The sequence below is a fragment of the Ambystoma mexicanum genome, chromosome 8, assembly GCF_040938575.1.
Source record: "Ambystoma mexicanum isolate Mex_15411 chromosome 8, UKY_AmexF1_1, whole genome shotgun sequence".
In the NCBI taxonomy this organism is placed as follows: domain Eukaryota; kingdom Metazoa; phylum Chordata; class Amphibia; order Caudata; family Ambystomatidae; genus Ambystoma; species Ambystoma mexicanum.
Window position 1 is genome coordinate 308,567,603 of NC_090929.1, and position 19,538 is coordinate 308,587,140.

General features: G+C 43.6%; 1 protein-coding gene across 1 annotated transcript in view; it reads right to left on the reverse strand.

Moving 5' to 3' along the window:
* LOC138471865 (ficolin-2-like) overlaps positions 1-19,538 on the reverse strand; it is a 512,022-nt gene that overhangs the window by 352,295 nt on the left and 140,189 nt on the right. Inside the window, exons 4-5 of the mRNA XM_069609724.1 lie at positions 4,480-4,533; positions 3,022-3,057 (exon numbers count right to left, since the gene is read on the reverse strand). Of these exons, the coding sequence (XP_069465825.1) occupies positions 3,022-3,057; positions 4,480-4,533 (90 nt within the window). The remainder of the gene's footprint in view (positions 1-3,021; positions 3,058-4,479; positions 4,534-19,538) is intronic.

Below are 19,538 nucleotides of genomic sequence, written 5' to 3' on the forward strand. Positions count from 1 at the left end.
CATTCATGGATCATAGCTTACAGAAAGCACAAAGTCGATGACTTTGCCATAGGGAGGATTTCCAAATAAAATGTCCATACCCAGAATTCTTACATTTTATGGATTTTAGATATTGCAGAGGGCAGTGGCACCACACATGCCAATGCCACGCAGAAACCTAGATCCTCACTGTCCTGGCAACTTTTGCCCTGTCTCTCTTCTACCTCACTATTCCCAAATCCTTCAGTGTGTATTTTTCAACCGACTCACTGAGTTCCTTGACAGACACAACCTCCCAGATCCTCGTTATTCTGGTTTCCGACCACTGCACTCTACTGAGTCATTTCTCTTCAATGTCAACAACTACATCTCTTCCACTAGCCATGCTAACCGTACATCTATTCCTATTCTACTCAACCTCTCTGCTGCCTTCGATACCGTCAACCATTCTGACCTTCTCTCAACGATATCTCTCCTAGGTATCAGTGACAAGGCCCTCACTTGGTTTGCTTCATATCTCACCTCCTGGCACTTCCAGGAGTCCTAGAACAGCCTTAACTCCCCACTCACCCTCCTTGGTGTAGGTGTTCCAGCGGGGTCAGTCCTGGGTCCACTTCTATTCACTTTCTATACCTTTGGCTTCTCCTATCAACTCTTTGCTGATGACACTCAGATCTTCTTCCCCTTTCCCTCCTTATCTGACGAGCTACGGTAATATATTTCCGTCTCTGCGCATTAAATACTGAATGGAATCTCACTCAGTCACTCGTTCACTGAGACTGAAGTTCTCTACTTCCCAAACAAACAGACTATCTCTTAATCTTAATCTTAATCTTAATCTTAATCCGTTTCTATTATTCTCTTCTGAGAACCTTCCCTGCTCTGCTTCTGCTCGCAATCTTGGTGTCGTCTTTCACCAATGTCACAACTTCACGCTCTTCATCACCAAATCTGCCACTGCGGCCAAATTTAATCTCCTCCACATTAGTAAAATAAGACTTCATCTTCCCTTCAACACTGCTAAACACCTAATCTCCTTTTTAGTACTCTTTGATCTGAGTACTGTGCCAGTCCACACTATGGCCTACACAACTATGCTTTATCACCTCTTGACAAAGTCCTCACCTTTGCTGATTGTACAGTCTTCAACCTTCCCTGCTTCACCTGCACCTCACTAGATAGGCATCAGTTAAGCTTGTTATCTATGAGAGGGCAAAGTATGAACTAATTCTCATCATCTTCAAAAATGTACACAGACTTGTCCCATCCTACCTATTGGCCAATCTCACTCCCTACTCACTCCATCTTACCCTGCGATCATTCTCATCACACCTCCCGGCCACCTCTCGTGCCCTTGCATTCCCTCTCATTTCCACTCTCTTCCTCTCCCTGCTCCCTTACTCTGGAGTGCTCTTCCTCTCCCTATCCGAGTACTCCTGCTCTATCTCTATTTAAATCCAACCTTTGTGCTCTCCTCCTTTCTGAAGAATTACTTGTGTAGCATTCTATGCCACCACATCACCCTGTTCTCCTCTCCCCGTTTCTACTCTCTGAAAATCCCACAGCACTGACCCCTCCCCCAATACTAAAATGTTGCACTTCCTCCACTATCCCGTTCCTATATCATGCTCTACTGCCCTTGTTCCTGGTTGTAACTGTAATAACGCGTGTGTTGCTCCACATCGTCTTGCTTCCAAGATGAGCGCGTTGCCCCTGAGCTGTCCTCTTGGTTCATGTTTCCACCTCCCCTGCATCATCTGAACTTTCATCCACATCCTCTCACACATTGTTAAGGACAGTGGTCCTCTGCTTGGTAAATCAATATGAGAAAGTTTTGTTTTCCCTGTAATTTTCATTAAGTAAAATACATTAAAAAATTCATTAAAAGCCATAAGCCCTCTTTATCAGTGGAAATGTGGCTGTTGGTGTCATTTTGTTAAAAAGCTAAAATCACACATGGCCTCATTCCGAGTACGGCGCTAACCAATGACGCTATTAACGCCTTGGTTGACGCCGTACCCGGACCGGCAGCGCCTTGGTGGATGGCGGAATCACCGCCCCATTCCAAGGTTAGCGGGGCGGTGATTCCCCATTCACCAAGGCTCTTCCCCATTCCCAAATGAGCCCCCATAGGGCTCAATGGGAATGGTGAAGATGCAAATAACGGTGACCGTTCATTACGGTCACCGTTATTGGCTTGGAGGCCCCTTTGCGCCCTCGACTTTAACACCTGCTCAAAGCAGGCGTTAAGGGCGAGGGCGCAGAGGGAACTCGGAGTATGGCGGTAAGGGAATACCGCCACCGGTCTCATTACCGGTGGCCGCTATCCCTTACCGCCATACCCGGAATGAGGCCCACAGTCTAGCAAATTGCAATGGGCGAGTTGAATGTCAGGGCCTATTGTGGACAAGACCAGGGCATTGTCCACTGCAGAGAGAAGTCACTGCATACATGCAATGACAGATCCAAAACGTTGGGAGCTCTCCCCCACTCGCAGTGACTCCTCAGTAGTCTCTGCACATTGCAGTGATGGAGCAGAGTGGACATGTATTATACCAACCATTTGTAGCAGTATCGTTGAACTAGTTCCTGGGGTGAATCTGGACTCTTCTAATGAGTCAGATGGTAGTTCTATCCCCTTAATATGATGAATTATAGGGGCGGTAGATCTTGGGTGTGTTATAGTGGAATTGGATGGGCATGGTGAAAGGGGATCTGCCAATACATTTGCCTCTCAGTGGGCTTTCCCTGCAATTCAAGAAATACTATCTGGACTTCTCAAAAAGAATCAACTATTGTGAAACAGGGGCAACATGATATGATATAATAGTTTATTTATATAGCGCCTATACACAATGTGTTTCAAAGTGCCTCAAGGCAAGGGAGGGAAAAAGGCAAAATACAATAACATTTTTACAGGCCATGAACAGTAAGGATGTGAAATGAACTATGCTGCTCGGTCTGACGACATTTCAGATAGTGCAAGAGCTACATGCACATACTAGCCCCCATTTTAAGAATGTGTGCAGGGTCTGTTCTTACCTATGGGAGCCGGCTCGCCTTGATTGCCTTTTGGACCTAAAGAAAGAAAACAGCATTTAATCAGATCACAGAGATCAAGACAACCAGGACACTGTTCTTGCATTTCACAATCCACCTCTTACTGCATTACCTCCTTTGATCTAAGTGATGGGCTAACTCTAATGACTCATGAGGCTCACCAGGGCTAGTCCTCACACCCACTCACCTGTTCCTCGTTACAAGGTACAAACCCAAAAATAGACACTTTGCATCTTTGCCTCTCTTAAATATCAACTTTGCCCAAAACAATTCAATGGAGATACGAGGTGGCAACTGGTCCATTTTATTTTTACCAACATGGCCATCTTTTTTTAGTTTTCTGGTGTTTGGAGTTCTGAGATTTTGGCAGAATGTTGTGTGTGAATCAGTGTCCAGAGTGGACATACTTAGAATATCATGGGCAGTCTGTGCTCACCGCAGGGCTATATATTGTGGCACACTGCCACTGCCAAATCAAAAGGGCACAATATGGGGTGTTCGGATTTTTCCCCAGGATTACCACATACAGTAATTGCAGTTACAGCAAAAGCCGACGAATAGATACCATTAAAATAATACTGATGGCATAGCAGAAACTGATCCAGGCATTCTCAAATACAGCATGCAGTATTTCTGAAAATCCACATTTAGTATTTAACTTTTTAAAATCCAATTCAACCCTTGTTTTGAAAATGGAAATGGTTTGGGTACTGTAGCAGGGAATACCACTACTGCACAATTCAAGATAATAAAGATAATGGTTCCTCATGAGCCTCATTGAACCTGCAACCACTACTGGGTGCTGGTAAAAACGGAAGTAATTGTTATTAGGTAATTGACCTCATTAAAAGCAAGCACTATTTGCTACACTGCCTGTTTCTACTGCTGCTTCAAAAGTCATTATGGGTCCCTCAGAGTTCTCACTTGCAGAAGGAAACCCTCAAACCAGGATTTCTTGTGCAAAAAAAGATATAACCAAGACAGGTGTGTAAATGAGGGCTAGACCACCAAACACATGAACACGGTCCAGAACATGCACAGGTTTGTCTGCACTATCCATTATCCCCCTAGACTCCTTAGCACAGCGCCATGTGCATCGGGGTAGCACAGCCTGCAGGACAGGTCTTTGGTGGCGTGGAGTGCATCTATGGCTAAACATGGTGCATGGCATGGTTTACAGGACAGATATAGGGGGGCTGACACATAAGCGAAGCTCTCAGGATTGCCCCTTCCCTGTATGAGACCATCTGTTCCTGCTTTTTTTTCTCCTTCTTCTTTTCTGGGACGTGTAATTTGTTTGTCTCCTTTATGCATTTAGAAAAACAACACAACCCAGGATTCCAAGAAAAACAGGACTGGGTGTGCTTTTCACCCATGGAAAGAGTCAACCTGAGAGCTTTGCATCTATCGGGAAGAAATGCGCTGCCCCTGGCTTCTCACCGGTAGGTCCTCGCAGTCCTGGAAGTCCTGGAAGTTCTGCAATGCCTGGAGGACCTATAAAAAAAACATTCAGTGATGACTTTATCAGAGCCCAGAGTTCACAATAATTCTATACGAAAATCAACCTGAGGGATAAGGAATAATGGCATATTTTATTATTTAGAGTGACCAGGTTATAACATTTTTGTAACTTTATTTTGGGGTTTTCCATAGTGCAAACATACCTAGGAATCCATGGAGCGCTGTACAAATCGCCGAGGGTAACAGTTTATGCCGTAAGGAGGGTGTTACAGGACCTAACACCTGCAGGCTTGCAGTACCTAGCAACTGTTATTTGCAGCCATATGAATGCCACAACTGTGGCAGCAGATTATGGTTATACAAGATAAGTGATCACTTTTATTTGTAGCCTAGCTAATTATGCAAGAAGATCTGCAAGTATCATGCTGAGAGAGCTCAGTGGGTTCGTGCTCCAAATAAAGAGATTCTTGTGCAATCTGGAAGTCACGGGGCCTGATTTACAAAGTGTTTTCAATGAGGTTGAGCCATTGTAAAACATAAATGGCTTGTTTCCGGTTCTGTTAAATTGAGGACCAGATAGCTGGTTGATTATAACATTTGTAAAATTGTATGCCGGGGCTTAGGTTAAATAAATATTTTTTAAAAAGGGCTCAACTACAAGAAAATATGTCCATCTTCGGTGTGCACTATGCAGGAGGATGGCTTGACAAAAACTAAATTGAATGAGCAAATGGATTTGCACGTTTAGTTTTAGCTTCTAAGAAAACACTATAGGTCTCATTATGAGTGTGGCGGAAAGGCAACAACGGCGCTGGTAGTGCTACCGGTGCCGTTGTTACCTCTCCACCACACTACAAGTTCTGCTCGCGGGTGCCGGGCTGCACGCTTGGTCTGACCAGGCGTGCATACCGGCACCCGCGAGCAGAACTCATGATTGCACCAGCACCGTTATAAACGGTGCCGGTGCAACCATGCTCCCGACCCCCATTCTTCCCTATGGGGCAGAATGGAGATCGGGAGGCCGGCCATAACGGCACCCGCGAATGGGCAATTACCGGGTCCACCAAACTCAGCATGACCCAGTTACTGCCCATTCGCGGGTGCCGGAAAAAAAACAACTCCGGCGGCTACCACCAGAGTTATAGTGAGGGCCAATCTGTTGTTTTAGGATCCAGTGCCTTTGGCACTCTTTCCATTACCTCTGGTCTACCATGCTGTAGGCTAGGCATAGTGGAACGTTTAGTGCAGACAAGGTTGGTTCCAGAATACATGTTTCCATTCATTTTAGGTTTTGGCTCATATGTGTCATCTTCATAAAATCTATTCAAGCAAAAAATAATATTGTTATGGATAGTGTTAGACATGCACTTAGTGATTTGTTACTATTGTCTCTTTTCTATGTTTCTCAAATTATAATTTGTTCAAAAGTTTGCATTCCATGCGTGCCTTAGTTGCAACTGTGTGACTGCTGGCACACACATCCAGTATGCCCATGAACACCAACAACACCCCTAACCAGGCAACTCTGGAACCAACAAACAAGACATACCCTCTTCTCACCAATTTTGACAGAAAGATTCTCCATCCTAGTGAACCAAAGCAACAGAGCAGGCTCACCAGTAGTCCCTCACCTGCAAGACATTTACAAGACTATACGACTACAATAAACACCTGCAGAATACTTCTGAAACCTCTTTAACCATTCACTGGCAACAGGAAATGCACCGCAAAGGTTCAAATTGGCATCCATAAAACCATTTTTCAAAGACCCCTCAGGAAAAAAAAGAAGACCTAACCAACTCCCGACTGATATCAAACATCCCATACCCAGCGAAAGTCCTAGAAAGCTACATATACAAACAAATCCTGGAATATGTAGACAATTGGATACTAGAACAGGCACAAGTCGGTTTCATGCCCATGAGAGGAACGGAAATAGCCCAACTATCCATCTGGGATGACCTAATAGCTAACATTGATTCCAACATCACCTCAGCGCTAGTACTGCTAGACCTTTCAGCAGCCTTTGACAGCGTCCACCACAAAACCCTTTTTAAAAGACTTGGAGAAATAGAAATCAGCAACACATCTCTATTAAGGATACAACCCTTACTGAGAGAAAGAACAGTAACAACGTGTCTAACCCTATTCAACTGAGCACCACATACAACAACCTGCAGAGTAACACAAGCCTCATCACTCTTGCCACTACTCTTCAACATTTACATGACCCCACTCCTCAATCTCATCAAAAAGACATGGCGTCACCTGCTACAACTATGCAGACGACACTCAATCATCTATAAAATCAACACTACTGTCCAACCCGATCAAACCCATATCAACTGCCTAACAGAAATAATCAAATAGACTAGCACCAACAGCCTAAATCTAAACCCCGCCAAAATAGAAATCATACAAACACCCAAAAGCCCATTGAACCAACATCACATTCCATGGTCCACCGAAATGGGAAAACTGAAACTTCCAAAGTAGTTAAAAACCTTGGAATATTAATGGACAATGACTTAACACTTGAGCCACAAGTGAAGGCACTTAAAACAAGAGCTCCTTCCATCTACGCACAATCAAACAGATGATACATTTCCTCACCTTCCCAAACAGAACTCTTCTCGTCATCTCCCTTGTCATGCCAAGGATAGATTACTCCAAAAGCATCTCGGAATGCCAGACAACCTCACCAAAAAACTACAGCAAATGCAGAAAGCAGCTGAAAGAGTACTCATCAGACTCACTAAGAGAAAACACATCACATCATCACTGTGCACCCTACACTGGCTAACAGTGGAAAAAAATGTTTTCTTCAAAGCACTCTGCATAACCCACAGAGCAATCCATGGCCAAAGAACTGAATTCACACCGGAAACAATCTCCATCTACAATTCTGAACATTGAGGTCCAGCAATGACATTCACCTCAGATCAAAACATTCTTCAAAGTTGAAATTTGGTCGATCAGAATTCTCCTGCATGTCCCTAAACTTTGAAACTTATTCCTCAAGGAAATATGAAAAACCAAAGAACACTTAATATTCAGAACATTTCTAAAAACATGGATCTTTAACTCGCAGAGCAAAACATGAAATACCATTGAAGAGAAACATCCAACCACAACACAAACCAGGATACACCAATGAAATAAAGCATTTGTAAGCAAAACCATCATGCAGGGATACTAGCACAGCCAAATCAACACAACCCTTGAAGAGAAGCAAACAGACCAATCTCATCACTAACCCTACTAAAAGTTTTTCAGTATCCTACATATCCTCACCCTCTACCACCCAACAAGAACACACATACCTCTACCACAGCAGAAAGCTGAAACCAACACAAACTGCACACACTTTGCAATACCCAACTCAACCCAACACACTACAGAAAACCAAACTACAGAAAATCAAACCACCCCATTTACACTCATGCACCAAAACACCACCAAACCCTGAACACCTAAAAAGCAAACACAGCACACAGTGGGCCTCATTAGGACCCTGGCGCTAAGTGATTAACGGCGCCGTAAAAGGCTGCGGCGCCATTAAACACTTAGCGCCTTGCTACGAGGTCCCTTTGCGGGTCCCGACCTGGTCTAGACCAGCCGTTAAAGTAGGGACCCGCAAAGGGACCTTGGTGCTAAGTACGGTACCGCAATTTGCGGTACCATACTTAGCGCCTTCCCCAGTCCCATTGAGGCCTATGGGGCAAAAATGGGAATGGGGAAGGGCCAATGTTCAATGGGGAATTACCGCCCCGGCAACCTTGGAATGGGTTGGTAATTCCCCATTGAACATTGGCAGACTTGTTACGATACCAGCACCAACCATGGTGCTAATAGCGCCATGGTTTAGCGCCAGTATCGCAGTGAGGGCCAGTGACTTTTATTTCCAAACAGTGGCTACCAATGGCACAACAAAGCTGTCTTGCACTCTCCCTCTCCATTCGACTAACTAACCCCCCCAAGCCCTCCTTCCTTTTCAGATCTGCTAGAGCGCCTGGTGTCGGGTGCATTTACAGGCCCTAACAGAAATCCCTTTCACCTAAAAAAATGCAGTTAAACATTGCCACAGAAAATGGCTGCATGTGTGTTCCCTGGCACATTTGTGGCAAGCAGTTCAACACTGCATTGAAAAACAGCTATACATTTGCTGTTCTATCATCTGAATAACAAAGTTGTGCACTGCATTCAAGACGGCCCTGTGTTTGATTTTTCTTTCATCTGAAATACCACAAAGTTATGCGCTGCATTAAAAAACAGCCCTGCGTGCTTCTTTCCATCTGAATGCCAAAGAGTTAGGCAATACAACAGAAAATAGCCTGGTTTTACTGTTCATTCACATGAGGGGCAAGGATTTCACATTGCAACCCAACACGGCTTTTGTTTTCCCTTTCACGTGAACGGCAGCACTCTGAAATACTGCAAATGAATGAAAAACGGCTTGGCTTTTTCTTCTGTGTCAAATCAAAAGAACCCTGTGCAGACGGTCTACCCCTCCGTGCCTATGGATCAACTACAAATGCAAACCCATTCAAGAAGGAAAAATCAAAAGAATCCCCTGACTTAGAACTGCATTTCAAACATTGGGTGAAATACGGCCTCCACATGTGTAAAATAGGAAAAAGTAAAATCCCTTTTAAAAGCCACCGTGTAAAGCTAGCTTTGCTTGCACAGAATTGTCAGTGAATATGTTGGGGGCACGAGGGCTGACAAAGCCATGTATATTATGTTTTTCCCCCCACAAGACTTCAATCAACTTGGCAGGGGCTCAGGAATACCAGAAAAACCAGTTTGGCTCAGGCAGGAAAAACTCAATTGGAAGTCTTACCTCCCCCTGGAAATCACATTTATAAGTGAACTATTCCGCAATTACACATGAGGTGGCTGAGGGCATGATAATTGCCTGTTATGCCAGACTAAAAGGCAGTACTAGCATAGGGGCCAAAGAAAGCCAGTGGGGCTAATGCTTAGCCAAGAAGTGCAAGTTCCTCCACCACCCAACCTGAGGGACATACTGAAAAACTTCAAAGGGGCAATAAACGTCTTTTATTGCAAGCTGAGCCAGGGGGAGACAGTTTGCTGTGGGGGATGAGGCACCACCCTCCCATATGTGACAGGCCATCCAAATAAAATATTGATTGATTTTAGGCATTTTTTCCAGCACTCAGAATAAGAAAAAAATGTTGTTTTCTGCTATTTTTCCATGCAATTTCCAGGCGGATGTTAAGAGACTAAGTACATTTTCCTAGCACTTTGTGGACTGAAATGGCCAGTAAAGACTTGTTTTCTAGCTGATGCATAAATGGGACAAAGAGGAGATGTGGTGGACAAATGAGGTTATGAACATGTTGAATTATTTGCAGAATTATAGCTATTATGCATTTAATGAAAAGGGCAAAAATGCACCAAAGAGCTATGCTACCTCGCACGGAGTTGGCGATTGGACTGTCTAATTCCCTGTGGCCCACTGAAACCGCCTATCTACTTCTTATGGCGCTGGCTAGTATACATTTGAAGTTATGATGCATAACTCAGTTTGGATAAAAAGTGGACCTGAGGAATAAAGAACTGTCACAAATGACCAAACAGACAAATGATGCTCTCTCCCCTGAACCAATAAAGCCAGGGGGCTGAGAGAGGAATGATAGACTGTCCGATTCTTGGGCAAGGGGTAATTTGAGAGTACTGCCCTAGATTGTAAAATGAGTGATGCCATTCAGGCTATATAAGAGAGGACTGTACTAGACTCATGATGAGACACACACACAATAATCCAGGGATACAGGAGAAAGAGGATGGAGATGAGGCAGCTGATCCCATCCAAGAGAGTGCAGAGACCAGACCCTTGCCTAGCTGTCCAGAGAGTCCTGAGATCCAGCCTGGCTATCCAGAATCCCATCCAGGAGAGTGCAGAGACCAGACCCCTTGTCTAGCTGTCCAGAGGGTCCTGAGATCCCGTTGACTTTCCAGAATCCCACACCAAGGCTTACTTTGTAAGTAGCAAATAACCCTGGCCCCGAATTGCATACCCCTCTCTTTTGTAACCTCAATCCCATAGAAAATCCTGTTGAAGATAGAGGAATCTGTATTAGATTGTGTATGTATTTGTATTCCTTTGAGAAATCTTTTAATTGCCTGTATAAGTCCTTAGTATCATTTTGAAATAAATCAATTAATTTCCCACTGAAATTCACGTTCGATATTGTTGTCATTCGAAATCTACCATTTTGTTTGGTGTTTTTACTAACTATAGTCATTAAAGTATAGCCTCAGCAGAGTTAGTCTCCTTGTCACTGAAAACCGAATTGGTCCTTGTATTGTGTGCATTCCTACGAATTCCTAATTTGCATCTGTCCCATTGAAAAACCCAAACTGTAATCATATCTGTTATGTGCCTCTGTCCTTGTCCTTAAAAATTGATTTCCGATTTTGAAAGCTAAACCCCTTTTCTTAGCTGCCTGTCATCTCAAACTCTGTGTAAAAACAAAATTCGATTGCTGTGTGTATTTTTCTTTTGCCTTTGCTTTCTTCTCCAAAACTGATTCTCCTACCTCGTTTTCACATTGCCCAGGTGTGCTGAGTAGTAGTCTTTAGGCTTTCTTAACTCCTCAAGTGTAGCAACACGAGCTTCCTTTCTAGCTGTCCCACCGCGGTTGGGAGCTGCTGTGCGATTAATAATCAAATCTGATTCTGCCATTGTGCTCCTCAAACAGGTTTTCATTTTCTTTTCTGACTTCCCTTCTTGGGGTGGTGTACTGTATTCCAAATCTGATTTTTCTCTCTTTATCCTTACTCCTTGCCACGGCCTTCCATCCAAAGGGAATTAGGTTAGCTGGTGTTTGGGGGTAAGTGTTGCAGGGGGAGTGCAATCACATGCTTTAAAACTATTTTTCCTGTTTGCCATTAAAGATTTATATGAACTGTGTTAGGATTTATGAACCAATTGTTCTTTAGGAAACATTGCATGGTGTGTCACAACATTAGTGGCTGTTGTCAAATTGTTTGATTTTTTTTTCCATTAAATAATAAATTAATACATATCTCATTGATACACACCGGCCTGGTTCCTTGTCCATTGTGACACAGGGTATTTGTAAAGGTGAGTGTGAGACGTATTGGAGGCCTACTCTAATAAAAGAACCCGTGGGTTATTCAAGATAAAAAGCATTTTTATTGGGCACCACATTCATGGTCAGGGAAAGGAGTCCCTGGCTGCAGTGTGCTGTGTTCTAAAACCGTGACACTGGAGAACATGAAAATGGCAGCGGTGCACGGTATAAATCACAATGACATAACTAAATGGAATGCAACCCATGTTTCCAGGCTTGACTTCAGTGTTGTTTTGTTCTACCAATTAATTTGAAGTGCTTGTCATGTTTTGTGTTAAGCGTATTAATTAAGCAATAAGCCCCTCGCCGCGGGGGCATTACCGAGTCAGGTAATGCCCCGGGGCCCATAGTTATAGGCGCCAGCGAAGTGGAGGAAAAAAATAAAAACATACCCGAATCCCCGGCAGGGGAGGATGGAAGCCACAAGCCGAGTGGAGGCTCGGAGCAGGGATGGCCCCGTTTCGAGCCTCCTCATTGGCTGAGGGGTTGCCACGCTCTCCCCACCCCCCGCCGGGGACGAAGGAATGGAATCTCGGCTGAGGGATTCCCGGTCAGGTAAAGCCCCAGCGAGGGCCAATCAGCATGTTTGTTACATTCTGATTGAGACTTGCGGGGTTCTAACGATTATTATCACCTGCAATGGTGTCTACTTTATTGCTGTCTGTAAGTCATGACATGTCGTTAATTTTGTTAACTGAATGCTATTGAAGAATGAATGCCTGCTGCACAATTGAAGTAAAGTGGGACAGAATCTGCTAATGTTATCTGTTAACTCAGCACAATGAGTAATGAAGCCCGTCGTATAGTTGCTGCAGGGTTGTGGTGACATTAGTGTGGTCTTTGAAGCTGCTCATACCATATGATGGCACCATTTGTACATGTGATGCTATATTTGGCCTATGAAGACTATATGCAACACTGAATAATAAGGGGTCCCCTCTTTCACGAGGTATCCTATTTGTACATTAAACCCTGTCATGCGTAGTACTATGCTGGTGGAAAACCAGAGAGAGATAGTCATTGAAGTTGTGGGTCTTTTGTTTGGTCATTTCTGCTCAAATTTATTTTGCTCGCTTTTCCTCCTCAAATTTTACCACCAAATATAGATGGTGGGTTGGGTCACGTAATATGGTGGAGGGTTTAAGGGTAGTGGGGGAGGGAGCATGGAACCCCCCCCACCACCATTCTTGAATAAAACATTTGAGAACAAAAACCAAGCAAAAGAAATTCGAACAGTTGTTTTCGAGCACTAGGAATATACCGGTAATTCAACTGTACTTTTATTGATAATATACACCAGACTAAAGTCTAAAATGTGAACATGGGTGTTTCCTAATCATTTTCTTTGGAAAATATTATTATATTTTCTTATATAAGTGTTACACGTTTATTATACATGCATAATACACATATGTCTAAAGAAGTAATTTATCACCCATGCATGTTTCAAATCCAGCATCCCTTTGTGGACTCTTCGTGTTGTGTCACCCAAAGGAGCTGCCACGCAGTCATATGGTCTCTGCCAAAGAAGATAATGTTTGGCTGCTTTGAAAGAAAGCCGGAAGTTAATGGTCAGGTGGACAGAGGGGGAGGGACTAAGACAGGGCATGTATGCACCAATCCTGTGAAGAATTATTCAGAGTTCTCACCTCCTTGTCACCTCCCAAATATATCATAAAAATCAGACAATACTACCAGACTCAAGTCAGAAAATTCCCAGTTGTCAATGATGAATAACAGTAATAAATACATTTATTATTCAGGATTGTTAAATTTACCGTCTGATTCATGATGGAAAATGCTTGTCTTTTAATCGGCCTCTACTTGTATCATAATGATTGATGCCTTGTTGTCTCTGTGCTTGTAACTGTATTGTACTCTGTAAGCAATGCCCCAGATACCTAAGGGTTAGGTGTGCTTTTAAAATAAATATGATTGGACCCAAAGCAATATATTTCTCTATCAAGTGCCAGGCCTTTTTCAAATATTGTGATTGGATCCAAAGCTCTGCTTTGCTTTGATTGCTTAAAAATAACTTTAAGGCCCATGCACACTTGTTTAAAGTCCATACTTCCCATGAAGAGGGACAAGCCATTTTAGCTGTAAACTCCTATACAAAGGACAGAGAAACAGAAAGTGTTTAATATCCTCAGCACTTTTCCCACACATTTTCACACTGCCCCATCACCTCTGCCCCGGGAGCTTGTAACCACTGCAAGTGGAAAAATCCCCAATCATGCTCCCAAAAACAAGGGTTGTGCCTCCTTATCTTCAATGTCAAAAATATTTCTTGGCCAAAGGATTGTTTCAGCTCAAGATACACTGCCTTTATACCAGCCCAGTCTATCTCAGAGAAACCTACTTTATAGTACCAATCCTTATACTTCTGCTTGATGTACTCTTTTGAAATTGAGGTAACCTGATGCACAGCGACAAAAATAGAGGGAAGGCCTAGTTTTGCACTCAGATCAGATATATAGCAGACGCATGGAAGCGCTCTTGCACCCTCATGGCCAAGGACCCTTTGTAGATAAGGGGCCTTGCAGGCATAGGCAGAAAGTGACTACAGTTGGTTCATAGGGTCATGTTGACCTCTGTGGGAAAACACAAACTCATCTCATCCTTCATTTTCTCTTCATATTACTTCTTTGTTGATGATGCCCAGATGTTAATTTCCTTTCCATCCTTCCCTCTGAATACTCTGAGCACACCAATAACTGTTTCTCCATCATCTGACATTGTACTTTGGATGGGACATTGTGGTGCCATTCTAAGTATATCTAAGACTGCAGTTATCTTTCTCCCCACCTCCAGTGCCAACCTCAATCTTCCATCCCCTATATTCTTTCCACCTGACCTCCCCAAATCGTCAACCAAAGTTTGCAATCTTAGCATCCTCTTTGACAGCACCTCCATTGCCAACCCCAATCTCCCATCCCCTATTTTACCACCTGACCTCCTTACATCATCAACTAAAGTTTGCAATATTAGGGTCCTCTTTGATGGAGCCTCCAGTGCCTACCCCAATCTCCCATCCCCTATCTTCTTTCCACCTGACCTCCTTACATAATCAACCAAAGTTTGCAATCTTAGGGTCCTCTTTGACAGCACAAAGAAATTAATGGCATGACTATCAAAGCAGTCAGAATCAGCCTTCTAACTATCAGAATGATCTGCCCATACCTCACCCACCACTCTGCCCAAAATCGTTATCTCCACCCAGGTTCCCAGTGGACTGTAGTCCTTTTACAGCTACTCCTGGGTTTCACTTTTGCTCCTCTTGATACATTATTCAACTTTGACACACTGCCACATGTACCCTCTATAACCTACCTAGATCCTATCCCGCACTGGTTACCTTCACCATGCTAGCTTGCTCTCAATGCACAACCAATCCCATTTCCAGTTTCTGCTCCATGCTTTCCCATCGGTCCATGGCCTAGCCCCAACCCATACTATCTGGCTGAATCTATTTCTCTCTACACTTCTACTCAGGCTGTCCATTTTCTAACCCTCACCAACCTCTTTTATCTACGTCCTCTCTGTTCAGCTACACCCTTTTGTTTCTTTACTGTCCTCTCACCACAGGAATTCTCCTCCATCTAACATCCAGGTAGTCCATTCAGAAAAGCAAACTATATGACCAAATGGTGAGATGGTGTCACCAGAAACAGAAGACGAGTCACTCTCATAATGTATGGCTAGATACATGCAGGAGTCGAGTGGTGACAGACTATTGGGGTGACCACAAGAACAGCCAAAGTTGATAGCATTACAGAGCATTATCAACAACTTGTATCAAATGTTACATTCAAGCCAATTCCGAAAAAATGCTAGACACGATACATGATCAGTGTCCGGTTGGTTGCATAGGGGACATGACGACCATCAAATGCATAAGGTTACCACAAACTCTTCACTAACGCTGCCCCCTGAGCAGGGTTGTCCTGTTAGGGCCCGTACCCTTTGGTCCCTTGCTCCACCTTTATTTTCTTAACCTGGGATACTGAGGAGAGAACTCACACACAGCTGCAAAGGCCATTTACACTGCATAGTTCTTTACCCTTTTTTATTCAAGTTTCATGTTCACAGAGTTTTTATGAGATAAAAGGTACTACTGACAACACTTCTAAGTGCTGCGACAGGTATCAGGTAATTTTGTCTCCGTATATAATGTTGCCATACATATAGTCACCGGGAAACGGGAGCGCGGGCGTTGCAGGGGTGTCCCCCGCTCCCTTTCAACAAAAAAATTATGTCCGGGGTGTCCCACATATGTTCCTAATGATGTCTCCGCAAAAAAGAAATGGCACCATTCTTGCATGGCAACATTTTTGCCGGGACATTATCACAAGGAACCCTGCAACAAAGGCAATAGCTTCTTCTTTGTTATCCTTTTTATATGTACAGCACATTGTGTCATTTGTGAACCTGTTTCTCCTGTGCAATATTCATTCCTCATTAGGACCCTTGACGGGGGAGCCAGCCAATCAGGAGGCACGGAATGTGGGCTGACACTGCTAGTGTTAGCCCGCATTCCAAGCAGCCTGATGTCCAGTTCTCTGCCTGCCATCTTCCCCCCAGCGACCCTGCTTTTATTTTTACCCCCCAATCCCACGTAGCTGATTGCGGCAGCCAGCAGCTCCTGCAGATCCATGCGGAGCCCCATCAACCTATTCCATGGTGGCCATGTTGGTATAGCACTTAAATATACACTGAGGTGCCACAAATATGAAGTGTTTCCTTTGTACCATGTTAACAGAACTGTGTTATCTTCACACTGTGGAAGGGAGTAATTTCCCTGCTGCTTTCTTGCATTTTGCGTATTATTAAATGCGGCTTGTTGGCACATTCTACTAGTTGTGCTTTTAACTCTGTTTTTATCTTTATTGCTGTTGAAAAAATGAACATATTTTAATAAAGATTGTATGTAGAAAAAACCTTTTAAAAACAATTCCAAAGGAAGAAAACGATAAAATAAAATTGATAAAGGCAAAATAAAAAATAAATAGTTAAGGCATGGTTCATCTATAAAAGGCGAACTATCCCTAAAACTGAAGGAAAGCAGAATGTTTCCCATCACACGGTGCCTGCAAAACAGCCATGTCTAGCTTTTGGTGGCTACCAGGGATGAGTTTGTGGATTTAAAAAGCTTTGGGCACGATTCATGGAATTTTGAGCGTGGTGCAAAGTGAAGCACTACCTTGAGGAGTTTCTGTTTGTGGGATGGACTGATAGGAAATAGAAAAGTGTCAATGTGTGTAAAAATGTGTCCAGATGTCGGAGTTAGGATATGGCATTGGCTCCAGAGAAGGCAGCAAGAAACTTCATAGAGGTTTACCTTTCTGGCCATTCAGGTAGACTCTAGCGAAATGCGTCGCTGAGTAACCTGGTGCACATCATGGTGTTTGGGGACAAATTTGTGCTAGAGACTGTCAATGATACAAAATAAGCTTTATTTACTTTTGCAGTGAGCGAGATTCCATAGGTTAACTTCTCATGGAGTTATGGATGCTGGGAGCTCAATTTTCTCAGCTTCCTGCCTCCAACTCTCTGCACCCACTGTTATCAACACTTCCTCCAACCTCCTCAATCTTCTCGTCCTCCAACTCTCTCCTCCATGTCTTCCTCTGATACACTTCTAGAATGTCAACCTATTCCAAATACCACCCTTCAGCTCATTGTCCAATGCCCCGCTCTGCCAGACTGAATTGGCTGCTATTTAAAGCTTTGACTCTTTTTACCTTTGATGGTGCTTGAAGGCATTGCTTGAACATAGGCTGTGTAGGTTTTGCTGGTTTGTGATAGGTCGATGTTTTTAGAGTTATGTGGGGTTACAATGTGGGTTGGCCTAATCTTTTTTCAAGTCCTGCACCCATTTTGGATTTTAGAATTGGGCTTGGTCTGTGGCAGGATTCCTCCTTCCTCCAGAAAGCTCCATTCAGTTCCCTGATTTATTCTACTCCTGTCTTATTGCCTAGCATGTGAACTCAGAAATGCTTATAAAAAGATCTGAAGCTGCTTGATAAATGTATACCTTCTTCATTGTGGGCTAGTGGCAACTTTGAAACTCTCACAACATTCACTAGAGTGGTAGAATACAGAAAGCAACATCAAGACTGCTTTCATGAATGGATAAATAACACCACATTAACACTACAACCACTGTATTGGCTGCCAGGCAGGCGAAGAATACAATTCAAATCCTTACAAGGCGGGGTGGAGGGTACATGATAAGTCCATTACAATCGATCAACCCTCACTGCAACAGGAAATAGAGAACTTCATTCTGAAAGGAATCCACACACTGCAGGATCACTCTACCTTCCAGAAACCATCCATGGCAGAATAAGACTACCTAATCCCACATTCCATGTAAATGATAAGGATCAATCAAACCAAGCCAAGAAAATACTCATGTTAAGACTCTTTTCCAAATCACTGCAGAGATTGAATATCGCTTGAGCAAGCCAATATGCACTCAAACAGACACCGAACAGACCCTAAAGAGGCAGGAACAAAATGGTAGACACTGATCAACCAGACATTTCTCCTGTGTAGGGCCAAACAACAAACAAAAAATAAACTGCATGACAGATATGATACCCAAGAATACCTAAGTGCACCAACATTGAAAGCAATGGAGCAATGGAGCAGACCGATGAAAGGAACTCAGGACAGAGCTTCACCCAAAGTCCATACAAAGTACCAATTTAACTTCCAGACCCCCTATCTTAACCATCCAGATCATTCACATCAACCTAACATGGACACATTTCTAATATAACACCCTTGACACAACTTCAAAGTGCATGACATGTATGCATGAACCCAACTGGATCACCACACAGAATCATTCTTGGTATCAACGATAACCACCCAGGATATGCACAGTCAGGGTCTCACCAGACAATGTGCCTCCAAAGCTTCCGAGAAACGTACCCTTAAACAGAATGCAATCGTCTTTCTAACTGTAGTAACTTCTGAGCCCAGCCAACTCAAACCCAACACGTCTCTTACCTTTTTTGTATTTTTGGAAGGAACTTGGTGTTGGTCACCCTAAGTTACCTGGGGGCAACCAGACGTGGTCTCCCTGCTCACTGTGCTCAGACAGGCGCAGCTTCACCTCACTGATGAGGCCCAACAAGGCTGAAACACGAGGATGGGGTTGCTGTTGGTACTCTTGTTCAGAAGGGAATTGCTATAGCATTTCGGTGCTGGACTGCCCATGTGGGTGGGACAAAGACTGATATACAAATGGATATTTCCCTTCTGTGAAAGGTACAGTGAGCAAAAAGCTGATGGCTGCGAACTCTCAAAGTGGGTAAAAACCACTGAACAGGTTATCATGCAATGCTCTTTCGAGAGCTGGGCGCCTGCTACCTTTTTTGTATTTTTGGAAGGAACTTGGGGTTGGTCACCCTAAGTTACCTGTGGGCAACCAGACGTGGTCTCCCTGCTCACTGTGCTCAGAGAGGCGCAGCTTCACCTCACTGATGAGGCCCAACAAGGCTGAAACACGTCTATGGGGTTGCTGTTGGTACTCTTGTTCAGAATGGAATTGCCATAACATTTCGGTGCTGGACTGCCCATGTGGGTGGGAATAAGGCTGATATGCAAATAGTTGGTCCCATCTATGAAAGGTACAGTGAGCAAAAAGCAGATGGCTGCGAATTCTCAAAGTGGTTAAAAACCACTGAACAGGTTATCATGCTGTGTTCTTTCGAGAGAGGGGCGCCTGCTACCTTTTTTGTACTCTTACAGATGTTGAAGCACCGAGAGGCTGTGCAAGCGTCAGAAGTTACCCTATGTAAGACTCAAAACCATAACATTTATTAAGAGTACAATTGCATTCTAATGGTTAGAAATGGATCATGGTTGGCACCAGTATGTTCAAAGTTCCTCAATTTGCAT